We start from the raw sequence: 11,799 nt of genomic DNA on the forward strand, positions 1-11,799 counted from the left end.
TAAGCTACCTTGAGTGAAATCTGTAAGCGAAAATTTCGTCTTGGTTCCCTGGTTACTTCCTGTGTACTTCGAATGCGTCGTTTGCTGCCTTTACTACCTCTTTTATTAATGGGATACACTTTAGCAAGAAAGAAAAAAACAATACTTTCTTTCCAAGCTTTTCTGCCATGGTACCCAATACGCGAGAGTTGACCTTAACAGCGCGGACGTACGATCACGCCACCATTTTGAAGACAAGCTCTGTGCACGTATTTATTTCGTACTCGAGGAGGTCTAACTGCACCATCTTAAGAACACCGTAACTTAAAGTACTTCCTCCTTGAGGATCACGCTTTCTCAGTCCAGTTACGGTGCCAAGCGATTGCAAATGGTGGCAGTAGCTAGATCCAAAATTGTGTCGTACAACATAAACTCGCCAAGAGTGGTTCGTACATAGCGTGATGAGGACGTGTTTATTATCATTCTGCTGTCTTTGCTTGCCTCGTCGAGGGTCTGTGAAGCTTTGCGTTCAGCTTCATGTCCCTTTATTCAGGCCGATGTACACATAGGCAATATGAGTTCTCTAAAGCGCTGCATTTGGTAAAAACGTCTGTGTTTGTGGCCCGCAGCGCTTCTCAATAGAACACTTGTCGCGAATATTATTTTTCTCACTTGGAGTAAGGTGCACAAAACCTTTTGTCATTACAATTTTTTTTTCAATTTCATACCATATTTTATCTTTTGTAACCTGAGAAAAAAAAGCAGCTACTCACGCCAAAGTAAGTTAGAATTCCTTGGGACAATTGTTGGCTCGACTTTGAAAGAGTTGTTGAAGAAAGCAAAGCCTTATTTAAAGTATGATGTTCGAACTGAGTTGTTGGACAGATAGGGCTGTAATATCTGGCAGCAAAATGACCAATGTTTTGAATTTTTAAGCTATATCCTGCATAGAGTCCAATCTATACTATTTATGGTTCAAAATCAAAATTATATATATATATATATATATATATATATATATATATATATATATATATATATATATATATATATATATTTCTGACACAATACCACTGATATTTAAAGACTTTAAATTGATATTTAATGTGCAAGGCAAACTTTTTTTTATTTTTCATACTGTTGACATTTCCGGGAATGTTGTGTGTTGATTATTGGAATAAAGAGCATTAAATGCAAAGCGGAAGGAAAAACAACGCGCAGATGGTTTTATATATATATATATATATATATATATATATATATATATATATATATATATATATATATATATATATATATATATATATATATATATATATATATATATATATATATCATCATCAGCCTGATTATACCCACAGCAGGGCGAAGGCCTCTCCCATATTTCTCCACTTAACCCGGTTCTGTGCTAGCTGCATCCACTTGACCCCTGCGAACTTCTTAATCTCATCCACCCACCTAACTTTCTGCCGCCCCCTGCTACGCTTTCCTTCCCTTGGAATCCAGTTTGTTACCCTCAGCGACCATCGGTTATCCTCTCTTCGCACTACATGTCCTGCCCATGTCCATTTCTTCTTCTTAATTTCCACTAGAATGTCGGTAACTTGAGTTATTTCTCTGACCCACTCTGCACGCTTTCTATCTCTTAATGTTACCGCTACCATTTTTCGTTCCATAGACCTCTGGGTTGTCCTCAACTTAAGTAGAACTCTCTTGGTAAGCCTCTACGTTTCAGCCCCGTAGGTGAGTACAGGCAAGATGCAACTGTTGTATACTTTCCTCTTGAGTGATACCGGTAAGCTGCTAGTCATAATCTGCGAGTGCTTGCCAAATGCGCTCCATCCCAATCTTATTCTTCTTGTTATTTCCTTTTCATGGTCCGGATCTGCGGTTACTACCTGTCCTAAGTAGACATATTCGCCTACTACTTCCAGTATTTCGCTACCTAATGTAAACTGCTGTTCCTTGCCGAGGCTGTTGAACATATATATATATATATATATATATATATATATATATATATATATATATATATATATATATATATATATATATATAACATAATTGATGAAAAAGTTCGCGACAAGATCAAAGAACGTGGCTATTTTTGTCTATAGTCTACAGCGTGAGGTTATCCTCCTCTTAGCAAATGTAGAACGGCAGCCCTAGAGTGAGGATATTCTGGGACGTTAATGCACTTTGTTACTTTTTTATCCAAGAATGCCCTTATATATGTTCGCCACTGTTATCTCTCAAACACACATAATCATACAGCCCGTTACTTCCCCGTTATGTGAAGGACCAACGGGCATAAATATAAAGACCGCGCTTTCTACAAGTCATACGTGCGTGCCGGCAGGGACTAGGAGTAGCGTGTCCAACACAAAATCCAAGGGTACCAATACGGTTCAATTCTCATAGGAACCTTCCACCTTAGAGTAGAGGCGTCAGGTTGCCTGCTGCCTGCTCTTGACCGTCGTATGGTCCTGTGACGTTACGAAACACGCAGAACAATAATTGAAAAGCTCTATCACCCGCCTGACAGAGAACAGACCATGATTTTTTTCTCACCTGTATAGCTAGAATTTAAGGCTCCGTCTTTAAAGCTAGGCGCAGCACTTTTGCAACAAAAACATTCACCTAAATTGTGCTGCGTGACTTCTTCGGGTGCTTCACAGGAGAGGAAGGAAACACGCATATTATACAATACTTTCAATCTTTCATAAAACAAATACGAGAAACGCATGCAGATTACAGAAAATTGCATTCGCACATATTTCAATGCAAACTGCACTCAGTAAAAACTTCGGCCCCGCCTGGGTGGTGCAGTTCCTAGGGGGCTCGACTGCTGTGCCCAAGGATGGGGGATCGACTCTCGACCGCAGCTGTTCTTTTCGATGAAGGCGAGAGGTCAGGCGCCCGTCTGCTGCGCGATATTAGTGCACGTTAAAAATCCCCCAGGTGGTTGCCTGGTGGTTGCAAGTTTTGTATACCTCCATTATGACGTCTCGCATAGCGTGAGTCACTTCGGGCCGTTCAACTCCACAAACCAATCCAAACCACTAGCAACTTCGTCTTCATAGATGTCGAAATACTTTGTCATGTTAAAATGTGACCTAAATGTATTCAAATGGTTCTACCGCGAGACTAGCTCCACAATCACGTAAGATGATATAATTCAAAGATATAATAATGCTTTCTTTTTTATGTCTGCATGACCTGCTTCAGTGATGAAATGAAAAACAGAAGAGCGCAGGAATGATCCTTTATTTCACTCACCTTTAAAGCAAACTTGACGTCGGCTTCGTACCTCACAAACATGTTGCTTGCGTTGAGAACGGAATTTCCGTTTATCACGACATTGCATGCGGTATCAATACCATGCGCTACAAGCACCACGCTCGCATGTTCGAGAAGATCTTCGGAAACTGCGTGAACAATGGATAGCAATAGAAAGCGAGTGAGTTGAAGATAGCATTCTGCTTATGGCTAACTTTTCACAAATCAACCATTCTATCAAACGCGCTTTGTGTTCGTCTCAAGTGGAGTTCATAAAGGACTCACCTACGAAGGCTCTGTAAAAGGTCCAATCTTCCAGGCCAATCCATTCGTAGTTGATGTCGTTGAAGCCGTAGTACGGTTCACTAATTATGCCGCTTCGCATTAGATCTGTGTAAATTCCACCGGGCACAAAAGACCGAACTACGATCGCTGAAAGAAATTTATGTTCAATAGTTACACTCAGGACGATGTCAGTAAGTCGTGTTGCAAGAGGTAGCGACTGCTTTCTTCTCCTACAAGCCTCCTACAAGCATCATTTTTATAAAATAATTTTGATTCTTGTAGCTACTATACAGCCCAACGTAAGTGAACACACGCACAGAAAACAAGTGAAGAAGCGGTAAAATTTCGTGACTCCAATTACAGCTCTAACTATGCTTCGCGAGTACGTGTAAAAATTTGTGTTTTCTGGGAAGTCGTATGATTGTATAAATAGCAAATGGGCCCTTTGCCGCAATAAATTCGTCTCATAGCACTCTTAATATTAGTCGCATTGCCCCTTATATAGGTTATATGGGCTTCCCGGTATGAAAAAGCGGTCATGTGACAGATGTGATGGAGATAGAGTCCTACGACTGACCCTATGGGTGAAACCATATATGTCAGGACGTGTGCATTGCCCATTAATTAAACCAGTGTCTTCAACGAGCAATGTGACAACTCAAAGTGATGAAACCTGTCGACGAACGCCAAATATTAAGGTTTGAAAAGCAGGTAAAGTGGTCTATGATACTGCAAAGCGTATGGAGAGGAATAAAAAAAATTAGAGCACTGCAAAATCTACATTGGAGTGACGCGAAAGCACGGATACTGCTGTTGGTTGATTCTGGTTGCTTCTAGTAGCTTAATTCAGTTCTTGTTTGCCCATTTAAATGGGCCTTATACGCAATATCCGACATACCGTGAGGCTGTGCCGCGACTACTGCGAGGAGCTGAGCCACAGCCCCATTTATCTTCCTAGCGTGACGTCACAAACAACGAGCGCCCTCTCTCGGCTGCGACACAGAGCCGTGTGTGGACTCGCCGCCACCATCCGATGGCGCGAGCTGGGGCTGCGTCTCTCGATATGACGTGACGTCACACGGTCACGTGAAAATGTAGTGACGTCACCGCTGTGGCTCCTGTAAGGACTCACCGCCACTATCCGATGGCTCGAGCTGGGGCCCCATCTCTCGGTCTGGCGTGACGTCACACGGTTACTTGAAAGGTCATGTATGGAGGCGCCACGACACGGCAAAGGCTAGCAGTATTGCTTTCGCAATAAAATATTTTGAGTTTCCCTAGCACCAAAAATAAAACAATGGCGTGAAAGGCTAGCCAAGCTGGGTCCGCTGCGCATAATTGCAAGCATCATAGGTGGTTTGACCAGGTACCAAAGAATCCCCGCACGCTAAGAAAACCTGGCGGTGATAGCATGCAAAAGTGCAAAAGCCTTCGTCTTTGTAAACACTGCTACACAAGGTTTACTGAAGATGATGGAAATGTTTGCTTAAGATGAATTCAAGAACGTCGACGCACCTTGTAAGACCTTTTTCGCGTGACGAAGAAAGCATTTACGCTCTTTACGGGAAAAATAACCTAAAGCGAAATTAAAGGTTAAGAAATACGGCCTTTAGGTAACTACTTTCAGCGGTTAAAGCATGCACTGCACAATAGCCTGTTGGTGCTCTTGTAGTTTGAAACTTCATATTTCGCCATTTCATATGTTTAATGTGTTTTGTAGTCGCTGCTGATTTCTTTATTAGATGTCGCATTGCTGTGCGCTACACCTTGTATCGGTTTCCTGAGCCTAGTCAAGCTGTGTCAGCAACGTTCTTCCAGGAAATCGTCCCGTCATTCCTGGTGAATAAATTCAATTGAATTGAATTTAGCACAGTCAGGGTGTACTTGTGCAATACGTTACCAGTACTCGCATCCATGTAAGATTATGACACGCTGTTCGTATTAACATATCTAACATTAGGAAAAGGGAAATGGGCTTACATCTGTTCCCGTTCCTGGCCTTCCACTTGCCCTCAAGGGAGAACTCGGACAACATTTCCACGAGAGAAGCATGGGCATACAAGATACCTAGACGAAGCACAAGATTCCCACTCATTTGTTCGAAATAATTCAGGCGGAGATGGTACCACGGCCGACGCTTCTTCATCTTCTTTTCTTTGGCATATCAGAAAGCAGAACACACATATTTTACACAGTTCTCTCCTCTGGCTTTGAAAGTACAGGTTAAAGTCTATGTCTCGTAGACTGCACATGACAAGTAATAGGTGCACCACTGTGACGTTCTGTTCGTACAAAAGAAGATTGGTACTAAAGAAGGTGAAGGTGGGTAGCCAGAAGACCTGTCCGAACCTAAAGAGCAAGTTCTATATTATTTGTAGGTTCCGCCTATCTCCCGCACCACTCGTTCATCTTAATTACATAATTGAGGCTCGGGGCCTGCTTTTATTTGATTTGCGAACATTAAGGCGAAAGTCCCACTATTTTGTCTCCCCACAAAATTAGGGGAAGATCTGTGAGCGAAATAAATTAAAATTGCGCGTAATAATGCGATGAATACAGACAAAAATTAGCAATAACAAAGTTAAACAGGAAATAAGTGATAACGCAATTGATGATAAGGAAATAACTGTTAAAATCCTCGTGACAGAAAAATTGCACATAAGAAAAATGTTGATAAAGAAATCAGTCAATAGCAAATCATTGGTAAGGAAATTAGTGACAGGAAAATGTAATAAGAAAATTTGTGATAACGAGATTATTGACAGAGGAATTATTTATAAAAATACAGTGACTAGGAAATTAGTGATAAGAATGCTTTCGGATTCCTTCATTGCGGATTACCGCAGTGACCTGAAATGTTTTAAATACTTTTTTTTTACAGAAAGGAGAGCCGAGTACCAGACATTAAGCGCGTAGTTGAATATCGTGTAGTCAATAAAATATTGTAATAGTGATGCCAATTTTATAATCACGTGTTTAGGTAGCGCCGTTTTCTAAACAATGTGCTGTTCAGGCATGCTACCAAAAGCGTAGTTCTAAAGAATAAGCTCCCAGAAACTCCACGTAGAAGATCTTAGGAAAATAAAATGGCCTGGACTTTTCATCATAATATGCTCACAGTTGATTCTTAAAGTACACTAATACCGACATCCTACCAACCGTATCAGATATAAACATGAGCACAGCGAATGGCCTTTATTCGTGATCAGCAATGTTTCTCACGCATTATTTGGTTCCACTCGCTTGAATGGCATTCTCAGAGCACCACAGGAGTTTCGGTAGAGAACTCAAAGCAGAGTGGGCTCGAACAGTTGAGTTTAGTGATGTGAATACATTCCCGGTTATTTACATGGCGTTCCAAAATATTCACCAGTGAAGTCAGAGGCAGGCAAAACAGCCATTCTCTCGAACCGCATCTATAGTCGAGGCTGCATGAAAGAGGTCGTTCTTGTCCGGTGGTCACGCGTTCTCGCAGTGGTCAGGTCCCGTGGCTCCTATCCGTCCGTCAGCCTCGGGGAAGGGCGCTAGGAGTTGACAGGACGCGGGGTGCATATCGTTCCGCAAAGCCACATTTTGTACCAGGCTGGCAGTGACATCCGGTTGTCAAACATAAGGTACACTTACAAGGTACCACTTGGTACTTCCGGTCCTAAGATTGCTCTCTGTTCTATCTAATCCGATGCTTGCCACACCGGAACGAATTCTGGTCGATCCTTGGCGGTATATCGAGCGTCCGCCATGTACGTTACTAGAGACATTGCAACTAGAGTATGTGTCATTTATTTGGACCCTTTATCAGGCGTATGCACAACGTTTATGAGAATAAACTCAGAACAAACCTTCTGGTTTCATTCTGTATTCATACTCGGGACGCCAACGCTGAATGTCTGAAATTGAAATTATCTCTATCCCTAGGTCAGTGCAATTGGCTTCGCCGCCTGTACTTCTCTATCGTACTATATATACGTTTACCTAAGTCAATGCAAAGAGGTGCGAGCTCAAAGGATCTAGAGACCCTTTTGGCTATCTCCGCATCAAGAGTTATACAAAAGCTAATTAAGCTCCTTCCCTCTGTTCTTCAATGATTTATTAGGCCGCTGTGATCTTTCTATCTTGAAATATGTTACTGAAATGGAAACTGACTAGTTATTATATTGTTCTTCTCCATAAACACCCGTTCTGGTAAATTGTCGCTAGAGTTCCTAGCCAGCCTTACAAAAAGGCAATACAATATCATAGCCAAATATAAAAATATATAAAGAAAGGATTGCGCTTTTAGTAAACGCGGTCACTATAGAAGCTTGTATGCACCGGTAGGCACCATACATCCAATAGAAATAAAATAATAGCATGTGTTCCCATTTTTCCGAAATATGAACCGGGCAGCAGTGAGACATCCATGAGTACTTACGTTTATTATTTTCTCTGGCACAACGTTGGCCCCATTTCAAGAAGATACAAGAATTTTGGCTGGTAGAACAGCGGACTGCCGTGTACAAAGATTGCAGTAATGAAATTAAGCGTTGGGACGCAAAATTGTGGCTGCCGTTTGCAACAAAAAAGTTTCTATTCATCCTGAGTCATATGATCATGGCAAAGGCATTACGAACAGGCTACAGTGATCGGTCTACCTTGCAGTTTCAAATTGGCTTTATATAGGAAAATTGAGCACTGACATGGGCCTTCAAACTAATTATGAACATAAAAAAGTTGGCAGAGGCTTAGCTTGGTTAAGCCTGGTAGTTTGCGAAAGCATCCTTAGCAGTAGGCGGCATCGTAATCATGCGCACCGCCGTCTCTCACGGACGGCGCGAGTCGGTCGCCGCTTTACTGATTGATTGATTAAAACTTTAATTTCCACCGATTTAGGAGGCCCCCTACTCCCCGCTCCTGGCACGCAGGCCTGAGGAACGGGGGCTGGAACCTCCGCGACTAAGGACTGGCGAATATACATTGGTTATTCGCGGCCTCAGCCGCCAGGCGGACGGCTTTCTGCTGGTCAGCGGGGACGTCGCTTCGCAGCAGGGTTACCCAGGCTTCTCTACTTTTAATGTTGTCCCTAGCGCCCGGAGACTTAGGGCATTCCCAGATTATATGGTCGAGGGTCCCCCTCGCTTTGCAGGCTTTACATTTATCGTTTTTTCTCTCCTCTATCTGGGTGTGAAACAACCAGACAGGGTTCGGGAAATTTCCGGCTTGTAATCGCCGCCAGGCTATGGCCTCCTTATTATTTAAGCTAGGATCCGGTGGCGGCATCAGACGTCTTCCTAATCTATAATTTTCGATTATTTCTTTATAGGTTTGCAAACGTTCGCCCATCGCCTGGCAGTCGGGCGGCTCCGCGTGCAGCTGTATAACGTCACAACACCTGTGGCGCTCCTGGCGGAGAGAGCGGGAGTTAGGCCGCCGTTCATGCGCACCGCCGTCTCTCACGGACGGCGCGAGTTGGTCGCCCAGCTTTGAGGCGTTACGTCACACAGAGGTCATGCGAAAGGTCATTTCATGTGCACCGCCGTCGCACCGCAAAGGCTTGAAAGTGAAAGTAGTATTGCTTTCGCAATAAAAGACGCAATGTATAGGGCGCAATATACTTGTATCGAAAGAAACAAGTATGAAATACAATTCACATAATAGCCGTCCCAATGCCAAAGTTTTAAATGCTGAAGCTATTATTTCTACGAGTTTTCTGAAGTTTCTGCAGTCCAACCAAAGGAAGAGCATGAAAATTTTTCGAAGAGGTATTGGCGTTGAAAAGAAACGCGCAAAATTTTCTCTTCAGTGAAGGGGGGGGGACCTTCAAAAGTAGAAAAAAATTATTATCGGCCATAAAATTAGTTCCTTTCGTAAAGTGAGAAAAAAGAAAAGCTAAAGCAATCTTAACTAGGAGGAAGAAGAAGCGGCGGGTTTGGACATCTGTGCTCTGCGGTGTACCGTAACTGCTGAAATAGCGTGAGTGTGACTGCACCGATGTTTTTTGGCCGTTCATTGCATTACTGCTCCACGTTAAATTGTGCCCTCCTGGTCAGCTAGTGCCCTCAGCTGCAACAGTGTCCCAATAGTCACTTAGGGGCTTAACGAGGGCAGTGGAGACTTTCGGACATTTTTTTTTTGCTCTTTTCACTTGCACCATATAACATCTCCTGAAAGATATTCCTGGCTATGCCACTGTCGTCATTTCTCTGTTCTAGGTTACCCGGGGCTGCTATTACTATCAGATTGCACGTTAGCGGTACCCACACTAGCAGTGTCGTGTTCAGGAGCCGTACTGCTGTACCGCGAATATTTTGTAGAGAATTTAGTACCCTTGTTACATGGACAGAGTTAAGCGCGGTTAGCGTAACCACGGGTATCGAACTGAACTGTGCTATTTCAAATCGCGGTTCATCATTGTCGCACAGCACTACAGAGTCCTCAGTCATAGGGAGCCTTACTGGGCATGGAAGCTAACGCCCTGTTGGGTGGAAAAGATGAACTGACGCAACAATTCGGTGGAACGAAATCCGTACTCAAATATGTGCATTCTTTAAAAGATATTTGTTATAAAACATGATTTCGCTGAAGCGCATGTTTTCTGTCGCAAAATTTTTGCTTGTAAATATTTGTAACACTGGCGGGGACGCTGCTGACGCGCTGCCTCCGTCCATGGGCGCCGCCATCTTCTCAGTTAACGACGCAAATCGAGGTCGTCAAGCTCGGTTCGCGATAACCGCGGTTAGTGATGTAACCACGGTTTGGTCTGCCGTGTAATATGGGTTAACCAGGGTTTCGCGTAACCATGGTTAGTGTAACCGCGATTAACTCTGCCCGTGCAACAAGGGTATAATGACTGGATGGCACCTTTAGGCAGCAATTTGGAAACTGCACTAGGTGTTCCTGCCAGTTTACCAACAAGCAGCGCAGTACTGTCACTTGGCCTACGCATTTCTGGGGAAGAGTGCTTGCCGGTTACAACAGGAGATGCCTGGATGCAAGTTCCTTTATATCTGGACAGGGAGTGACTTACCAACGACCTGTTTTTACGGTTATGTAATTATTAACGAATGATATAGCACCTTTTGTCTATTGAAATAACAGTTCTTGTTAAAATGTTACGGAAAATGAAGCCATTTAAAAGCACTTCAATTCTCGCTCTTGAAGAAAAAATTGAAATCGCCCCATAGTGAAACATCCTCACCTCCATACATCCCTTTCATATTTTAGTAAAAAAAAAACGTATAGAATAAGGGGTTCAGTGCCCCGATAGGGTGCATGGCATTTCACAGGCTCCGCTTTGGATGAATTTATCTACGTTCCCAGCGTGTTGCTGACCCGTGCTGACAACGCAAGGGTCATTATAAATTTAGTATTCAGCCTTTCTTAAAAAACATCTTCACGGTCGGAAACCAACCAGCGACGTTGAGATCAGCAGCATGATATCACGGCAGCTACGCTCCTTCGGACATATATGAGCCCGTGTGGAATCCACAAAGTTGCAATCTTACGCAACATTGACCACCCAAGCCGCATGTCCATTGGCCAGTGCTTTATAGGAAAGCACACATCTACAACCGTTTGCGATTGCTGGAACGTAACGTCACTGCTATTTTGCGTTCAATTACTACGCCTATATACACGGATACTACTTATAAAGGGTGTCCAAGCTAACTTTAGCCAAGGGTTAAAGAACTGAAGATTTGAGATAGGCCGGAAAAACCATTTGTATACAGCTGTCAGCTCTCTGGTGCACCATATGAACATTTTATTTTTTAATTATATAAATAGTAACTAAGATACCTTTTTTTAATTTATTTATTATTGCCTTTAATTAGCAAATGTGACTTGCATAGTTGGAGCGCACCTTCTGAAACCCCCTTTGCATTTATTTCCGATAAAGAAGGTCTAACGTGTATCTTTTCCGAGCTCTAAAGAAAGTCTGCGAAATACAAAAAAAAAATATCACGTCACTGGCGCATTCGCGCTCCACGATTGTGGTGCTTTCAACCGTGGTATGAATGAAAGAAATGAGGTATGGCCGCGGCTTCATGGCCTGCAGCGACAGGCTGATAAGTCTGTAATAGTTTATGTGGTGTCCTTCAGGCAGCTCGTGCATGTCACGGTGCAAGCTAGCTGCAACCATCGCTAACATATCAGCCTACCACTGAAACTGGGCTGTCGATTAGCAGCTGCAGCTAATTTCGTTCACCCAAAGCACTATTGAGAGCACCACAATATGGTGCACGAATGCGTTATCCACGTGATATTTTTGTATTTCGCGGG

General features: G+C 43.0%; 1 protein-coding gene across 1 annotated transcript in view; it reads right to left on the reverse strand.

The window, feature by feature from the left end:
• The window catches only part of LOC146174185 (beta-mannosidase-like), a 29,746-nt gene extending 24,168 nt beyond the window's left edge, over nucleotides 1-5,578 (reverse strand). The window contains exons 1-3 of the mRNA XM_084585344.1: nucleotides 5,524-5,578; nucleotides 3,544-3,690; nucleotides 3,259-3,407 (exon numbers count right to left, since the gene is read on the reverse strand). Of these exons, the coding sequence (XP_084441470.1) occupies nucleotides 3,259-3,407; nucleotides 3,544-3,690; nucleotides 5,524-5,578 (351 nt within the window). The remainder of the gene's footprint in view (nucleotides 1-3,258; nucleotides 3,408-3,543; nucleotides 3,691-5,523) is intronic.
• Between the last annotated feature and the right edge of the window lie 6,221 nt (nucleotides 5,579-11,799).

This window comes from Amblyomma maculatum, chromosome 11, assembly GCF_055883805.1.
Source record: "Amblyomma maculatum isolate TAMU_Amacu chromosome 11, ASM5588380v1, whole genome shotgun sequence".
Taxonomy (NCBI): Eukaryota; Metazoa; Arthropoda; class Arachnida; order Ixodida; family Ixodidae; genus Amblyomma; species Amblyomma maculatum.